The sequence below is a fragment of the Bombus affinis genome, chromosome 6 (assembly GCF_024516045.1).
Source record: "Bombus affinis isolate iyBomAffi1 chromosome 6, iyBomAffi1.2, whole genome shotgun sequence".
NCBI classification, from domain to species: domain Eukaryota; kingdom Metazoa; phylum Arthropoda; class Insecta; order Hymenoptera; family Apidae; genus Bombus; species Bombus affinis.
Window position 1 is genome coordinate 13,631,661 of NC_066349.1, and position 20,257 is coordinate 13,651,917.

Genomic DNA, 20,257 nt, shown 5'->3' on the forward strand with positions numbered 1-20,257 from the left:
CCATTTCACATTTGGAATCTGCACGGTGAGCGACTCGAAAATTTCACTCGATGACGAATGATAAATATCTGTAGCAAGCCAGACAGATTACAGTCATGGTTCCAATTCCACAATGTAACCAGATTCGATCGCTAATTGCCGCGATAATTTATAGAACTTACTCCCGCGATATTATTAATCGCCTGTCACGTAGTGTCTCCGCGGTGTGTCGAGAATGCCGCGGGAAGGATTTATAGCGAGCACGACGAAAACGCGAGTGGAAAGCGGCCTTTAGTCGTGCCACGAGAGCTGTTCGTAAAATTCTAATCTCGCATTATCTGCTACGTACGTTCTCTTTGCATATTTCGCCGTGGCCGCATTTATGCTTCCCCGAGAACGTTGGGGAAAGTCCGACGTAACGAATCGCCATGGCGAATTCAACGTAGCGCTCGCGTCTGTCTGTCGATGAATTTACGCTGACGTTATCTTCACCTATGCCCGTTTTCTTTTTTTCGTCGTTTTCGGTCCTTTCCTTTCTACGTTGTTGTTTGTACGAAATTGTAAAAGCTACATGGCTGAAACACTTGGGTAAATGGAGATAGAACATGGAAAATTTACACCATAGCGACGTTGAGAACGTATCTCGTTTCTGAGCCTCGCTGGGGATGATCTCCAACTGTTTTGAAAGATTGGTGAAATTGTACGGAGTAGAGAAACATTTAATGAATATATTATGCGTGTTGTACAAAACATTTTGAAATTTTATCAATAATTTAGCGAGACACGACTACCGTGATTTTACATATAGGTAAAATTTGGAACGAATCTGGAATCACGATGATGTGAATTGAATTTATACAACATATTATTACGAACAATGTAATGGGTTTGCCTGTCAGTAAACATAATCGATATCTAATAGAATAAAATATTCCTTCGGATCGTATTTTAATATAACATTAAGCGAGTTGAATAAATGTGATAATTTTATTTTAATTTTAATTATATACAATCGTGTTTGTACAGATTCGTTATGTAATTGTTTAAATGGAAGCTGAAATCACATTTCCATATGGTTCGATAGAATTTTTTTTATTTATCGTCGATATTATCCTCGTGCGCAAAGTGTTCACGTGTTTCAATCTTATCGCATTTTGCAGTTATTTATATCAATAGAATCGCGGCATGTTCTTTCTCAACATGATATCAGTTTTATTATTCTACTTCTTACTTATCTTTCATTGCCAATTGTTATAACATATTGTATAATATACACAGGAAATAAATGTCTCTTCTTTTTTCCTTATCTGTTATCGTTTAAAAAAGAAGGATAAAATTGTTGTTCATAACAATTCGTAATGAGCCACCTTCGTACCTAATCTGCGAGTATTGTAACAAAGTAGGAAATGTGAAGTAACGCGATAAGCTTTAAACATTTACATTTATTTTCTTTTTTGCATATGTTTTCATTGCATACCTATACATGTTTGAAATAAATTATTATACACATGTGACTCAAGCATCTAATTACCATAATAATTCACTTACTTGTGATTTTAGATAATTGTATATCAAAAGCTAAGATATCGAAGATATATCTATTAAGATATCTATTTACAATTTTTTTCATCAAACAAATACATTTCTTTCAAATTGTTCACATCATAATTATAATATATAGATATTTTCTAAAGTAGAATATTATGTAGATATTCGAATTATAGATAATAGAATAGCAGTTTGTTATTATTTCGACTATTTTAGATATCTGTTTTATAATTAGAACTAGTCTTTGCTCGTAGAAGATAAAGTAATTTCATTAAAATACTAGGGATGTCTGTAAGTTTTTAAAACAATTATCTGTTGTGTCATCGTTTGCGTTGCAAAGGGGCCTTTAAACTTAATCTTCTCTTCTTTCTGTATCATTAGATTCTGTAAGAAGGGCTTACGTCGTAAGAAGTTTTTCACTGAAAGAAATAATGACTGTCGTCACTTTTGATACCCTGAATACACTCGTAGTTCCAATATGTATTTCAATCTCATATAGTTCTAGTTATCACGATAAAAGCAATAACTTTAGTCATTCTTACAAAATGTTGTGTTTAATAATTTTATGTATGTACATATTATTTTCGAGACACAAGATACTTAGGTTAATATAAAATAGAAATAGACAAAAAGATTACTGATTTGTATAGCCATTTTTAATTTTAATTTGTAACGTAGAAACTAATGATTGCTACACATAGGATGATCAATATCAAGAAAATAATATTCTACGGACCGTCAAATACAATGGAACGTTTTGTAGCATTCCATTACCAATTATTCTTCTTTAACAAACTATATTTAATATTCATAACTAAAATGATAATCGATTGAATTTCAACAGACTCATAAGCATTGCTATCATGTCATATTATTTCCATTCGTAATAAATGATCTCAGGCTAATCGAACTTATCATCTTAGCATTGAATCCTTTCATTCGCACGAAACCAGTCTAATCGTCAAGAAACAACAGTAACCGGCTGTTACAATCCGCTCTGTTCGATCCATTTGTCCGCCAGCAAACCCACCAGTCGTGGGAGTGACATAATGCTCGGGGTGCTGTTGGATTAACTTGTCTCTCCGAAGAGAAAGTACGCTTTTCCGCTCTGTTCTCCTGACTCTTACCTTTTCCAATTCTTCTTGATTGCACCGTCTTGGAATTTTGCAATAATTCGTTGCACGACTCGCGTCTGTTTCTTATAAAACATAACGAAGGAAAAGGGAAAATATTTTGTTGAAGTTCAAGATATTTTGAGCCAATTCCATTTGAAAATTATCTATTCGTCTGATTTTGAGATTACATTTTTATCTTTGTCACTCTCCTAAATGCTGAGTCAAGTTAAATTAACATGAAAATTCAAACTAATATTAGTTTCTTAGAAAAAATTCTGGATTTATCGGCTATTTTCAAACAGCTTGTATATTCCAAACTATCAGATTAGCCCCTTCAGTTTCGTTTTAATCACCAAGTGGTATATGGTAAGTGGTATTCCAAGTGGATTGGAAAATTAACAAAAACGAACTTGTCATATTCCTTTCGTGTCTTTAAGTAGCAAATGTGATCGAAACTTAACCAAATATTTTCTAATGGAATTCCGTATATCTATGAAATATTTTGTACACGTATAACGTATACAATATGGACCTGAAACTTCTCTATGGCAAGTGTTCAAGTACTTTCGTGAGCCAACGTATACGTATAGACGAAGACTTTCCTTTTTCTTTCTTCCCTTGGTTTTCCCCATGCAACAATACGACGGCATAGCTGCGAATCGTCCGCTTCTCATCGAACTCTTCTCATCGAACGCGTGTTCCGGATGTGCTGGAACAAAGTGCCACGATCCCATCCCACTGGTTCATCGGCCGAATTATTAAGCCTATTCGTGAGCTAATCGACCGGACCAGAGTTCATCCAGCAATTCGCCCATATGTCAAAATATAGAGATACATAAGTTGTTACTAAATCGTGCCACCAACTGACTAATTAAACGAAGCTCTTATGAAACTGATAATACATATCGGTGTGTATCTCGCGACACCACCAACATTATCGTACCGTTTTGACCCCGATTTGACGATATTTGGATCCCTGACTCTTCTTATCGATTCGTTCTTTCTTTGTCCACTTTGCTGTGCATCGTATGTACAATAACTATATTTTCTGGAAAAAATGGGGAACAACTTTGAGCTTCCTCGACGAAAAATTGGAAAATAAAGATCGATTTATGAAATAGCTACAAATCTTCAAAGTTACCATTTTGAAATATGCTGTGAACCTAGATCCTATCCGGAGCGTTTATGGTAAAAGATTATATCGATTTCTGTCTACAAATCTCCGAAATTAGTATTTTTAAATACTCTGTAAACGTAAGTTCCATTAGAAATCTTTTATGGTAACGAATGGCAGTGGTTTATAGAATAATTGAAAATCCCCCAAATTAATATTCTGAAATGTGCTCACAATGGGAGGTAGGTGGTATGTATTTGGGAAATCGATTATCGTTTATTGGAATTTGTTTGTAATTTGTAATTTTATTGCCTCCTGCATGATACCGGATGATAATTTTCGTATATGCAATCAGAACACAAATGGTACAACGAGTAATGCAAACGAGAATCGATCCCAGTATCTACCACCTACGCAATCATCTATCTGAGTGTAACCTTTGCTTCGATAACCCTATGTTATACACGGATTTTCTTATACACAGATCGAGGGATGTAAGCAACTTTAATTGTTTATACGTTTAAGATTATCGAGTGTTTACATTTAATATTTATGTATTTATAGAAAAATACAGTGCAATACATTTAATTTCAACATCTTAATCCATCACAAACATCCACTTAGAGTATCCATCTTTGTATCAATATGTCGAGAGAAAAGTTTCCGTTCGATAAGATGCCTAGCTATTATTATTTTTTTCTTTTTTCAACTGTCAAAGCTTGACAACTTGATTCGTGGAAGTTGAACTTTGTATTGGGTAATATTTGCTCTCTATTTGACGAAGATCTGTCGGTACATATTACCTTGGATTAAACGAGCAAGTGCGTTTTGCAAACGTATGCATATCGATTCACGTGATATGGTATCGGTGTTGAACGCTATTTGACTTTGACCCACTTATCGTTTCGTAGTTTGACGATGACATTAAATTAATTATCGGCATACTATATCGACTGTTTAGACGTTAAAAACTTCGATTACGGATGTGCACAACCGCCCTCTAACATCCGAAAATAAATGGTGCTCGATCTTCGAATTCCTCGAATTTGTTTCTTGGCGCCACGTTCAAAATGCTTCGCTATGAAATTAATGAATAATGTTGAAAATGGAAATTGTGTCCGTTTTTTCATCAACGATGGATACCTGCAGCCGATCGGATTTCGTTTGTTTGTGGAAACGAAACCGACGCGGAACGATCGGGAGAGAATCACGCACGGCGTGTTGCATAATAAATGTGCGCATAATCCAGCTCTGAACTAAATTCGTATTATTGGTTTATCGAAATGAATGATATTATTAAGAAAAGTATCCTGGGGAAATTAATTTGAAATAGAAACTTTGCCATAGAAAATTATTGATTCTTCAACCATTTAGTTATGGAAACAAGTTATTTTTTTTACTAGAATTTACTTAGATTTATTTTTTAATAGAACATCGTCCATGATTATGGCTTACTATTAAAATAGGGTTGAAACGGCCCCATGAATCATTGTAATGCTTCCGTCAAATTCTGGAATTTTGTTAGATAAAATTGTAACAGCATCATTATAAGATTGTTTTTTATTTTTGGAAAAGATAAAGGAGAACAGAATTTATTTATAACTCTTCATTTTCCACGATGATTGTCCACATTTCTACAATTTCGATCCTCTTCTTTTTTAAATCTCTCCTACCTTTTGTCAAGGTTTTAAAATTCGTTATTTATGAGAAAATCTGGAATTGTATTATATAATGTAATATAAACATGCTTATATATTTTATAATGTTATAATAAATCATAGATACTATAAACCACTTTTATCGTGTATAGGAAATTTGATCGAAGCTTTAAGACGTGTTCAGAGTTTAAAACAAAAATAAACACTATAAAATATCATGTCAGTCTCAAGGTGGTGGCATAAAGCTTTATATCATGAGACATTTTTGAAATTCAAGGTCAGACTCTTTCATTCTAACAATGAACTTCAAATCGAATTTTATAAATTTTAATTTCATTTCAAGTTTAATATTATTAAACAAATAACATATGTGACCGTAGGATGATTAATTCTTACATTCATTTGATACATTATTTTATTCAACCAATCGCTGTTTGAGGGGCGTTTGCAAAAATAGAAACTGGCAACGAAAATTCAAATATCACGATTATTCCAATATATATGTACATCATCGTGTATGATAAATGTAGTTGTATTACACGCGTTGTTCGCAAATTAGGTTGGGGTTTCCCTTAGAAAATCTTACAGTTTCATGGATTTTATAAAGGAGGAAATATGATACTTTGAAGACACGTAAATAACGTATGAAGTTCATAACTTATTCTCTGTATAAAGATCGTTTCTACTAAATTGCAAAAAATTCCACAGTCTTGTAACAAGTAAAAAGAAGAAAAAAATATTTTGAAATGAAAATAGATAAAAAGATAAACATCTGTTATAGAATATTATAATCATAGAATAGAATAGAATAGAATAGAATCAAGAAATAATTTATTTACAAATTAATAAGATTATATAGCGTGCAAAAATACAGTGAACAAATAGATCTTTAAAATACGTAAAATTTCATGATACTAGTCTCGTTTGATTAAAAGATAGAAGAAGAAGAAAAAAGAAGGAAAAAACTGAATTGATCTCCGGAACTACGGGAGTTGATGTCCCTTGCTTCCACCATTATCTCTACAGTGCTGTTCCACGATGGTGATTGCTATTAGGCCTAGTATTCTGCATCATGTTGCGTTACGCTGTGATAGATACACGTCCACTTTAAGTGCGACTTGTTGTAACATTATGCTATGATACGTTTTGCCTGTATTACCAACGTAAAAATAATCATGGTATTGCTAAATAAATAATTACAGGATGTAGGGATGTCCGTAGCGAAGCTATTTCCTTCTAATAGGACTATTTCTTGCTCATCGTCATGGATAATGTGCCGGTATTTTACAAATTGAATGAATTTTATGTATCCCTAGCGTGATTTTAAGCGACCGTTATTCTACTTAAACAGCTGTTGTAATTTTCACGCGAGCAGTTAGCTTTCTACTCCGTTGCGGTAGTCCTTTAACTTGAATTTGCCAACGAGCAGAAATTGAATCGGCTTCTGAGTTAAGAAACTGTGCGAATTGTATTTTTAAAGATTAAGATTGAAATTTGGAATTACCTTAAATCTGACACTCTGAAATTTGAAGTCGAGGGAACTTTCATCTTTTGTAGACAATATGTTCGATCAAACTCGAAGACCGAATTATTTGCAATAATATCGCCAAGGAAATTATTCCATAAAATGTCCGAATAATGAAACAAAAAACGGACAAAGATATCTAACATTTTTTTCGTTACCTCTTATCCAAATCGCACATATCACTCCAATTACTTTCTAAAATAACTGTTCTGCAATACAAACGCGGATTAGACCTTGCGAACCAAACTTTAACAATCAGTGATAAGCTTGTTTGTTCGAAATTAAAGACTCTTAGCAACAGTTTTATAATGGAGACAAACGCCGAGGGTTCGAGGAAAAAGAAAAGGAAAGATCTCGTCCCAAATAGCGTTTACTTTTTTATTCTTTTTGTAGATCTTTGGAAGTGTTCGAGCAATATGGCGTAAAACATTCGGAGCTATTGAAAGCTCAAAGAACAGCCGGTGGTTCTGGATTAGGTGGTCCTTTGAGACATCAGAATTCCATACTCTTATGGCTCCGGTCTGATGTGGTAAGTGTTTCATTACGTAATAATTAATAACTCAGAGGAATTATGTTTCACCCTTAAATGCATTTGGACGATTTAATTAAAAATTTAATTTAAATTATATTTTCTACATATTTTATAACTTTTATTACAAGTAAAAGTATAAAAGCTATACATTTTTTATTCTCTGTAATAGGTAGCAGTTTAATGGATAAACAGACAAATAAATTATGTTTGTATAATTTTTTGATATGTAAGTAATTTTAAAGTGTTTTCCTATATCTAGAAAAATCATGCATTTAAGGTTTAAGATAGAGTTTCTAAAAGAATTATTCGATTATTATATTCACATACGTAAAAGATTTATGATTGAATTATTTTTTAAAGAAAAAATTCAGTTGCAGGTGAGTGTATTTATAATTATCTAAATCAAATTTTAATAATTTAAAATTGAAATTTTAAAAAAATTTTTAAATTTAAATTTTAAAGTTAAGATAAATTTTAATTTTTAAATTTAAATTTTAAAATTAAAATACATTTTAATTTATGTTTCATTACGTTAAATTACTCTAACGTTTATTTTTTGTGTCAATTTAAATCCTACGATTTAGATCTGATCTCATCAAAAATCAACATTGGTCGATATCACATTTTTTATCATTAAACTCTGATTTAATAATCAAATTTTGTGCTTCCTTCGATTCGTTATCCTTTTGAAAATCATGGGAAGAGAGGCAAGATGTGAACCGGCCGTTTTCAAGGCTGCACGGAGCGAGCGTACCAAGTTTCATAACATTGTGCTATTTGATAAACGATAAATTTTATCGGTTGACCATTAAGCTTCGACGTGCCGTTAACGCGCGCGGTCCAACTACAGATAATTCGTCCATTGAGTTTTCGTTCGTTATGAGATTAAATTGTCGTGACGCTTAGAACTACAATCGCGCGCTTGCTCTCTTTCCTTCGATAATTCATAAATTTTATCTCGAACGACAATAATGCGTAATTTAGGTAACCGTGGGATTTTACGCCAGAAAACCGTCAGGAGGAAAATCAAAAAATAAGATTGATCGAAGTTTAGAAAAATCATATCTGGAGATAAAAGATGATTTAATTCGTATATCATTATAATATAAATAAAGCAATATCTGGTTGTACTGAAAATTTAATCATCATTGAATGGGAACTGCGGTAGCTGATAACTTAAGTCTCAAGTGACGTATTGGAGGTCATGTCTGAATTAAAAATTATTGTAGTACGTTCCTATAACATCGTTTATGTTTCTTGATAAACGATAAATTTTATCAGGTTTCCCGGTACTTTAGTATTTGGTTAACAGTTCTGTTAGGCACATCAAACGCACCATCGGCTGCGTTATCGTTAATACCTCATTCCGTCTTTCAAATACAAATATCGTAATTGAAGAATTTTGAACCTGTGTAACTGATGCGATAGCTAGATGTGTTAATTTTTAACTGTTCAAAACTTTCTCGCCAAACATTTAATCCTAATTTTTTAATATGTAATTGTTCATTGTAATTTAAATTGTAATTCATTTCAGTAATGCTCGAATTTTTGAATTTGATATTAGAAAGAATTTTTAAATCTCAGGCAGAACGTGGAACGTCACTCGTGAGAATTTAATAATTTTTATTAAATCGTCGATGTGAAATTTTTTGTTTCTGTATCTCTCTCTTTTTCTTTTTCTTTTTTATTTGAGTATATTTTCGTTTGAGATAGCGAAAGACCATGAACGTAATAGATTTATTGCGTGCTCTGACATTTCAGACAGTATCGCGTGTGTCTTCGGCTTAACTTTAGTGATTTGTAAAGTTTTCAATGTGGCTGACGTTTGCAATCAAGCCTTTTTTTTACATAAAATAGCAGGGTTTAGAAATGATATCCTGAGCGTCGGGTTTATTACATCGTTTCCTTGGAACTATTTGTATTATACCTAGGAGAAAAATTGCCAGATTGGTGAATACTTTTCCTAGAATCAATTTTTGCGTACGCGGTTATAGCCTTTCTAGCGTAGGACTTATCTTGAGCACGTAATTTATTCCGAAAAATTGCAAAACACGAGGGAAACAACATTTTCTCTATAAAATCAATCCTCGTGACTTGAAACATGGTCGAAATGTTTTGATAAAACCCTCCCCGTAGCAATTTGCCTTATAGCGTATATATGTACAGTGCCGGATTCTTATTCGTTCTTTTATTAATTTCTTTTTACTCTTAAATTCACAAAGTATGCAATGTCACAAATATTCCCATCACCATTTTTCTATCATTTTATCAATCTTCTTAAAATTCACATCCGTTAAAGATCAAATTACTAATTAAAAAAATAGACAACTGAAAAACGGTGTGGTGTTCTGATTAAAAGACAGGTAGAGAATAATATGCTTGCTTATTTGAAATCGTTAATTAAAAAGCGGCAGAATTTATGAAACGATCCAATACTATCGCAAAATTCACAAAACGAGACGATGATTTATCACGTACATGTGCAAAAGTTTCTATGTACATATATAGTAAACCTTTAATTCCATCTGATAGTTCAAATTTTTTCTCTACAAATATTTCACTTTTCAATAAATCGGTCGGGGAGTAGCTTTTCGAGGTCTCAATCCAGCCTCGTTACACGGAAACTGTCTGCGGTTACATAACTATCTGCTCGTGGTGGCGACTGTCACGGGGTTAAAATTTGCAGAATTCATTGACACGAATAGCTGAGCGTTAGAAACTGGCGTATTCCAGATACCAGTGCGGTGTTCGTACTGTGATTTCTAAATCGGAAGTCTATCCATCGGCCTTGCGTACTGCAGTCGTAACATAGCAGTTCGTTTAATAATTTCTTTTGACCGGGGAGCAAGATATAGGAGAAGGAGAGGAGAGTGAAAGAGAGAGGGAGAGGGAGAGAGATTGGAGCAAATCAGAACTTTCCCTGAAGGGGTCGTTGAGTAACACATCTAGATAGACGTGTGCGAATAGGTGAAAAATTGAGTAATAATCGTTGCACTCTTGTTTCACTTGCGCTATCGTTACTAGCCTCGAATGGATTATGTGGAATGTCGTTTTTAAAGACAAAATTCTAGCGCGTAGTTTTTTCAATGCATCATATATTTAATTAAAGTAACTTCTTTGTGATTCTGTGCACTTTCTGAATGATTAGTTGGTTTCGTTATTGCAGATTTGTAAGAATTATTGGTTTTAGATTTCAGTAATTCTTGCAATGGAGCTGTTACAATTTTTTTATTTATAGTATTTTTTTAAATACTTTGTTGGCCCCATCTAAATTTATGTTCTCAGTAATTTCGACAGTATCTTCTCCGAATTAAATTTCATCCAAAAGAATTATACAAACATTCTGATCTTTTGTACAGGTTTACAATGGGATTCTCATGTTCTTATTTTAAATCTATTGCACACGTTATTAAATATACATCAAATCTGATCATTTCCATTCGACCATTCTGATTCTTTGGAAACGCCGAGGGAACGTGTTTCGGTATGAGAAAGACCTTGGTTTTGTTTTAACGTTGCTCTATTTTTTCTTCTCCTTCTTTCTTTCCTTTGCATTTTTATGGATTGCTCGTAGTCGTAGATTTTATGTTACGAAGTTTTATGAAGTCCTACCCGTGTCCATGTACCTCGAGATTTTATGCTCGCCGAACTTTATTCGTTCCGCGATAGATTCCGGTTTTATTATTTGCAGATTTCAAATGTGCGTTAGAAATGATACGAAAATGAATTTAATTACATATTAAGCACCAAGTAGAAAATTTCAAATGATCATCAAATATCAACTAGCTGAAACACAAACAACTGTGAATATCCAAAAATCAGATCCGATCAAATATCAGTTTCTAGCTAAACATTTTTCAAACAATAACTTCCTCTTCTAAAATAACGTATTACAATAATAATCTTTTTGATAATATATACAATCTATAAAATAATATTTTTAAAAGCAAAAGAGAGAAAACGTCCCTCTAAGATCTCTGTTTTCACACCAGCAGCTGGTCGTTTTCTCTACATTGACGCGCATGAAATCAGAATAGGAATTCCGAGCGCTGCCTAGCCGGTACGAAGAAATCGTGAAGTTTTGAAGCAGAGAGATGTATCATTAGAGAAGTACGTCATACCGATTCCTTTCACCCCTTTCTACGCGGTTCATCTTCTTGGAGAAGCGTTCTACGAGAGGCTCCTCTCATTCGTTCTGGGGCAAAACGTCCGACTAAACTTTCCCTGAAAGAGACACGATCGTTAAGTAACGGCGCTCGACTAACGCCGCTCGTCCACGGATCGCTGAGCTGCGTTTAGCGAGCCAGCCGCGCTGGAATGCTGAATTTTTCTGTCCCGATCGAAAGACCTCTCTCCCTTCCATCAGCTATCCGCCATTCACATACACCTTCGTTGCTGGGTGAGTGAGAGGCGATATCGATTTGATTTTCCCGTTATTGACCTCAGTTGAGTCCGATAGGATTGCTGATCCAACCGTAAACCGTGTCATCCCGAAATTTCGCGATTTCTGTGGATTAGATTAGATTTAGCTGAGATTCTTGCGAACCACGATTTTTCTTTTCCTGGTGAAAGTATGGATAGTTAAAGGAAATGATTATTTGCGATTGGGATATTTGGATCTTTCGAGTACTGCGATAGTTAGGCACAGTTTTAATATTAATAGACCGCGGTTGTATTTATGAGAAGCGTAATACTTATTCGTTATAACATTTTAAGGACAAAACAAATTTCTGTCTAGGTCTTATTTTTTACAATTTTATACGTGAAAATATGAAATGCATTAGCATTGAATTTTATAATATTTTAGCTTTCCTATAAAAGAGAGGAAACGTGATATAAGTCGCGTCTTTCCCCTGTGAAAAATGGGATTGCGGAATATCAAGCAACTATAAAAGCCACACAGCTACCTAACCTAGAATTTAAAAGAGAAGTTAAATTGGCAACTCGAAACTACTGCAAAGTATATTCGAATATTAAAAAATGAATTGTTTTTATTAAAGGACAAAGACATTAGAGCTTTGTGCCAAGTACAAATATAAATAACGGCAGATATGTTACACGCCGGTGTAAATATAGCTGTACAGAAACGTCGATAGAAATAGTACTCGTACAGACGGAGTTCCGTGTATTTTGTGTTGGTTTCGTGATAGTTGCTTGCTCACTTCGTACCAACGACGATCAATTACGTTCGTTCTCGAATGTGCGTCACTGGATCGGTTTCATAGAGTATCTTACAACATTTCGCGTTCGTCCGTTGTAGAAGGGTCGTTTGAAAATAAGGAGGGAAGTTTTATGTACGAGGGACATATTTATGACATCTCTGTCTCCTGTTGAAATTAAAGATTTCTCAACGAAACTTGTCGGCTCCCTATAGCGTGGATAATATGTACATGCGTGAAGAACGCGTAAAACATGTAACTGAATTTATCGTGGAAAAAAGAAAAAGGAAAAAAAAGGAAAAGACCGCGAATCGAAGAAACGGTTAATTCAGCATAGTTCCTTCGAGGAATTTTTTTCTTTTACGTCTCGAGATTGATAGCCTGTTCCGATTTGAAAGGGTTAAGGGAAACGTATATCAACTCGTGGGACGTTAATGGTTGGTATAATTGATTATCGAGACTCGCCGGTAAATTACTTTTTCGGATTTAAGAGGGGATTTAAGGAAGATATGTTTGCCCTTTGCGATTTGTGAATAGTTCGTGATTTAATTTATATAGCAGGGAACAAGAGGCTTGGGCTAATTGTGATTGATCGCGATACGGGCATCGAAAAATAGAGCGAGCTTCTCTCGCTAATTCTTATGAGATTCTACATAATTTAATTTCAAGCGAGACTACGTTTTACATAATTACAGCAGTTAATATTATCATAACGAAAAAGGAAAATTTATTAATATTCTAGAAGCTAACATGAAATTTAGTTGAAAAGATTTTTACGAAAACTCAAAATAACGTATCACTGTTATTTATGCAGAGATAAAACACATATTACTTTTCAAAAATTTTAAGCTCTGAAATAATATATTGTATTTTATATCGAATATACTGTTTTCGATTATATGATCAGCTGTCTCGTAGAGTCAGTCACGGAAGCAATTTGTCGATGTGGATGAGTCTGCGTTGAAGAACAAGAGGGAAATGGGTCGGATTAAAATAAAAGCCTGACTAAGTCCACCCACGCTGATGGTCTAGCTATCGTATGGGATTCTCGAGAATTGGAGCGGACAGTTACATGTTGCTCGAAATTCGCAGATGGAAAGCACGATTATTTGCAAATTGCGAGTGAATTCGTCAGGAACGCGAGAACATAAAATTTATTCAATTACAAAAAGAGAATGTAAAATATATTACTATTTGAATTATAGGAAAATTTTGATATTAGTTTTACGATAAAAGATATTCATTTACGCTAAAGAAGCTTTATCTTTATTTACGTTTATTCTATCATTGATCTTTTAACTGTGTTTTTAATTAAGAAATCGTCTAATTTTCTATCGTATCTGATCGCTCTACAGCTTTGATTAGTTCGTTGCAGCACTACAATATGATGAAATTACATTTTCTTTAATACATTGTTGTTTAAATTTCTTATAAATTTTAAATAATTGAAAAAAGATAGTAAATAACATTTTTGTTATATAGAAGACTGTTTTTCATTTATGTTTCACGAGAAGTGCGTTGAACGCTTCAAATAATTTTAATGCATCTAGAAACGTTCATTTTCCAGCATAGCTTTGTCCAAGATTTGATATGTATTCGCTTCGGTGTACCGCTACGAACCACGAGCTTCCTTCCGCCGACGAAGGGGAAAGAGAGTGACGAGAGAGCGCGCTCTCTCACGCGTCTCTCCGCGAGAACGTTTTTGCACCTTCGCGAATCCCTCGACAACGGAGGATGAGAAAAGTGAACCAGTCCCGGTAGCTAATTCATGGAACAGATACTAATTATTAGGGGAAGCATAAGTGCGTTTAAGTGTGTGTAAACGCGAGCTTCTGCGATTTTCAATGTATTTATTCCGTTAATTTTTGTGGAACTTCCTTTGTCAAAAATGATTTTCATTGACAGATTAAGATTAATTTCACAATTTATAGCAAACGAAATAGGGAATATGCAATCGTCCATTAAAGCCAAACGAATTTTCGATTTTAATATAACGCTGCATTTTGTATATTAAAACGTTTGGCACGCCTTGTATCACTTTTACATGGTTTTCATTTCCTTCGAGCGAATTGTTTAAAATTGAACGAGTATTACGTTTGTGTGTTCAATACGCATTGTGTATTACGTTTAACAGGGATTTAATAAAAGAAAGAGACCATGTTTGAATCTGGTTGGATCGATTCGTGGAATTTACGCACTCGCGTGTAAATTATGCACTCGATAAAATGTAGCGTGTTCTATTTATGAAGAGATAAAAAGAACTCGTATATTTTCTGGAGATTCCGCTGTAAAAGTTTTATCTTATCCTTTTAGTGGGATCGTCGATTAAATTTGTCAGAAGTATTTGCTGTTTGTCAATAACTTCCATGCTGTTATTGATAATTGTTTATTTACGGGATTATCGGCGATTTACATTCTATTTTTATTTTATTTTCTTACACGTGTGTACGTACGTTGCAACGTTGTGAGTTCGTGGTTTTTCACCGCAACTCTGCGTATAGCTGTATAAGTTCACGGTCGTGTTGCAACGTAGTAAACATTTTAATATTTCCTTATTACGATACGAACGCACTTACAACGTTGTTCGTTTAAACGTACAAAGAAGAACTCGTTGCACGTCGAGAAATTTAGTAGCAAAGTAGCCTTATAAACATTTTTCTATAGTTTTGTGTTGATTGAACGTTTTATTCATTATTAGATAAAAAATACGGCATCAGCTGAAAATTTAGAATGATACGTAATTTTATTGTATTATTAATATAGATGTTGTCAAAAGAGATATTAAAATCGTACGTGAAATAATGGGTTTTTGAAAAGAAACGATCAATTCCATAACCGTTTCAGATTAAAAATTCTGTTTTAATTAATCTATTCTTTAATATATTCATACTATAGACGCTATTGAATTATATAAACTTTTATGCAATTTCATAATGTGTTTTCGAATTATTTTGCATAATGTGTATATAAGCGCTCTCTATTAGATGGAAGTTTCATGTTAATCATTTTTTATCGGATCCCTATCGTGATTAACGTATAGTTAGAATTATCATGAAAATTATTACTTTCTGAGAAAGATCCTTGAATATTATTTGAAGAAAATAAGAAGAAAATTAATGGTGGTTAAATCCAAATAAATATTCTAAGAAGTTCCTCGCACTTAATTTCACAATCAAAAAACATTACATCTTACTAAAGTATTTGTTATATATTTTCTTTATCATAATCGATCAAGGAAAATAGGAGAAAAATACTCGAACATACCCTAAATAAAAAGAATTCCATTTATATTTTTTTCTTTTCTCACATAATTCGTCACATTTATCTCCACGAGTGCCTGTCGAATAAAAGAAATACTACAAACAACTTGTTTGTCTCAACAACAAATTGTTATATCATAATCGTGCGCATAACACGAATTTTTTCTTTAGTCGATACTTCTATTTGTATTTAGTAGCGCCGCAATACCGCGGATTGTTATCGCAATACCCGGTACGCCATGGCGAGCTCGGTCTGATTTGAATCGTTCCAACTTCACTTTCTCGCCTTCCCTCCTTCTTTCGCCAGGTTACGCTTACCTAGCCGTACAATGAGCACGTGAATGTATCCGCGTTTTTACGTGGCGGTCGCGGAGGCGCGCACGCGTCTGTGTGTACGAGGCTTTACGAGCGACGTGGTTGCATCGTAGTACGCGATCGGCTGAATGCACCTCGTAGTAGTAGTAGCCTGCGTGCGTCGGCCGCGTTATTTTTATGAATGACTTGCCGGCAACGTAATCCAACGTGCAACTACGACGACGTACAGGGACGGATCTAGCCACGTTGCGTTTTGTAGACACTGCGGTTTCTTTCATTTCTTTTATCGAAATGAAAATGAACTTATCGTCTTTCCCGTTTGCTAACACTTTTATATGTATTGCTTTTTGGAGCATTGTCTGTTATTTTTATAGCTTAGGTTTATAGTTATAGTTTTTATCGGATACATTCTTCAGTTCTCATGACTCACTTCAAATACCATATTGAATCAGTAATTTAATTTACGCTATCAAAAGAAATAACTTTGCATCGCAGGGCTTACAATAACGACAACTATGTTAATGCGATAGAGTTCAAATTGAAAATTGGAAATTTTGTCGCAAACTTTTCTGTCACGTTAAATTAAAAAAAAGAAACGGAAGAAGTGACCCAACACTGTCTAATAAAACATACTAACAGAGTTTCGTTTCCACGTTACAACCTACATCATCCATTAAAACATATTTATAGAAGCGTATCTGGTGTATAAGAAGGCGTGCAAAAATTCAAGGCTTCAAATTTCGAGTCTGATCGACGGTTTTTTTCTCCGCCGACTGGCATGTAACTCCAGAAACGCGAATATCGAGTATCCTCGATGATTCAACGAAACTGAACGATCTAAAAAGCAATTAACAATGGAATTTTCGTACATTATCAAGCCGGGGTTGCTTTCTGCGTATTCCATGTTTACTCATACAGATTGTAAGGAATCACGATAGAACATAGTGTTTACACGGGCACCGCCATTTATCGTCGTCTGAGTCCTTGTAAAATCGACGATCGCAAAAATATCCGATAATTCCGTTTCTTAAGATCTTCGTTCCGCTAGATCACCTGTTGACGACATAGCCTAGATTAAGTGCTTTTTCTTTGATATATAACTTGAAACAAGCCCTCGAATTAATTGATTCCACTTTTTCTTTGAGTTAATAGTGATTTCTCGTGAGTACGAAATTTGTTTTTTCGTTTTATAAGATGTTTATTATTCGTAGATATGTAGGTTAACAAGATCGTAAAGCGTTGGTATAAACTTCACGGAGGCAGAAATGACGATAACAAAATCGATTTCTAGCAATGAAGCATTTTTCGTGTCAATATCGATAGTACGTGCAACGTCGTTGATTGATTTTTATCTGTGTAAATATTGACAATTTTTTTTTTTTTATCATTGAAATATGATTGCGTGCTGTTGAATCTTTAGAAATTTTAATAAGTTTTGTTCAAAATGGTATTTTCGTAAGTTAGTTATAAAATAAAATTATGTTAGAAATTAAAACATTTTACATCAAATTATTATGCGAACAATCGTTTTAATTTAATTAAGGTTCGTGCGTCCTATCAATTGACTTACTTAACATCTACGCATCTTACAGAATAGTTCGTGACAAAGAACAGTTAAAATATTATATTGTATCTCGTTGGAAGTTCATTGTGCTTAAGGTTACAAACTCATTCAGAGTTTAAATGCCATGACAATATTAATCGCTCTGTTTCCGTCTGGTACTAATTAAAATGATACTTTTTCCTGTCCAATTAATGAAGTCTTAAAATTACTTGGTTCACAAGTTTATGGCTGCATATGAGTAAGTTCATAAAGAAGTTTCTTTCATATTTAACCAAAAAGATTGTACTTTACATCGATTCCCTGTAGAAAATGTTCCGTTTGAAAAATCATAATGTTCTTCCTAATTTTGAGATTTTATCGTTACTAATGAATATCTTCTGCATAACGTGTGAAGTCTCGTAATAAGTATTCTCATAATAGCTATTCATTACGTTTAATACCATGAAGTCATTCATAAGTTAGCGTTGCCACGAAATTAAGCATTTCATTTCTGTCTAGAATTATATTTCGTTGGAGAAAATTACTGCAACATGTAATATAAATTAAACAGTTGACGGTTTTAATATTCGTTCAAATTATTTATTGAAATTTTTTATTATAATATTCATAACTTTCTTATCCCAAATCTTCTATCATATTCATATTAAGTTCTATCATGAGTTTTAAGTTTAAGCTTAAACGTTCAAATCGGTATTGTGTCTATTTTCAATTATCACGCAACGAAACCATATTTTAATATCCTGATAGCATCCTTATCCGAATAACACGTCGCATATAGTTAAAATGCATGCTCACTGTCAACGCTCAAAACTTGCTAGCGTATTAAATAAAAGAAAAGTTTATCCTCAACTCTACCGTATCACAAAGCGAACCATTCATACACCAACATTCCTTGTATCTTCCAGTGCTGCTAATCATTCCACCGAAGCGTTCTCCAAAGAAACAAAAAACGCATATAACCAAAAAAAAGTTGGTGGTTTCGTCAAAAGCAGGGACGCCGTTTTGATATTCTCGGTTGGCATCGAGGAAGAGGCGCGTTAATAGTTATCACGAAGGCATTATCGCGAGAAGCCAGCCCAGCGAATCTTATTCCTCGAGGCGAAAAGGGGGAAGGCCGCTTCCTGTTATCCGTTCCCCAGGACTCGAGCGAGAGAGATAGTTGGGAAAAGGGTCATCGGATGGCCCTGAGCTCGGGGTCACCCGTCTCGGAGGATGTCTGGGCGTTAATTAAAATGTGCCGCGCATCTGGCGATGCCACGCCGACTTCGACCGCCAACCACCTCTTTCCCCTTCTTCTTCTATATGCTTCTTCTTCTTCGCCATCGTGTTTCCTTTCGTTCCAACGTTCCCGCCATTTCCCTTTCTCTGCCAGTGGTAGAATGTTTGTTCGACCGACCATCGTCTCGTTCCTTCCTGACTCGAGGACTCTTCTTGCTCGCTCATTGCGTGCGATCGCACGCGAAGAGAATCGCAACTTTAAAGCTTTGAACGGGGGAATGCCACTTGGACGACAGCTGCCGCGTTTCGTGCACACGTATACGCGTTCCTGAGACACATGCCGAGGATGTGTCGTCACTTCCTGCGAACGACAGCTTGCACGAATCCGGGGGGTTCTACGTATTTTTGTCCGCGAACTCAGCGTCTCGATCGCTAATCAACGATAACGTTGGACCGTTAGTCGTTCGAGGAAGCTGACTAATTCGGTGATAATTAAGACTTAGCTGGAGATTGATCGCACCAGCCATGTCAGTCGTTCGAGATTTTTGCCTTTGATGATACGGCTAGGGAGTGTATAGCAGGTTGTTGGGGCTCGTGGTTCGTCGGCTTTGAACAGGTTGTTGCACGGTGTTTAAATGAGGGAGCGCCTGGATGGGGCGTCGTTTACATGGGTGCTCGTATGTAGGTTAAGGGTTAACGGAGCATGAATACGTATTTTGGTGTTGTGGTTCCTTTCTCTTTTGTAATTGGAATAAAATTTTGGGAAAATGGGATTTTAGTGTCATACGTGTTATTTGGAATGGATATATTAATGAAGATATTCGTTAGTGAATGTCATTTATGTTTAATCATTTGTTGAGTTATCGAATGGGGTAAAATAATTGTTTGTCTAGCTTACGTTAATTATGATATACTTTAGAGACGCGTGAAATATTTTTTTATTTTGCTTTCATTTACGATTCGATTAAGTTACTTTCAAGAAACACAATCTATCAGTGTACGTATTACGTGTACGACATTAGCTAGTGAAACATGGAATATCATCGATAGTTTCACTTAAATATCTCACTCCCCAATATCGAGGCACCGGAACCGAGTAATCTTTTCATAAAACTACATATCAGTAACAAACATTATCTACGTTTGTAAAAATCCTCCCTGGCTTAACCCCGTGCCTCACGCTATCAAATCACATTCAGGGCGCGGACCATGAACCAAGTGCGATAAAGGCAAGTTATATCCACAGTAAATTTTTATGTTCTTTGCGATT

General features: G+C 34.7%; 1 protein-coding gene across 3 annotated transcripts in view; it reads left to right on the forward strand.

The window, feature by feature from the left end:
• LOC126917463 (tRNA dimethylallyltransferase) overlaps positions 1-20,257 on the forward strand; it is a 116,201-nt gene that overhangs the window by 61,516 nt on the left and 34,428 nt on the right. For all 3 annotated transcript variants that reach the window (XM_050724354.1, XM_050724355.1, XM_050724356.1), the window contains exon 4: positions 7,333-7,468. In XM_050724354.1, coding sequence (XP_050580311.1) covers positions 7,333-7,468 — 136 coding nt within the window. The remainder of the gene's footprint in view (positions 1-7,332; positions 7,469-20,257) is intronic.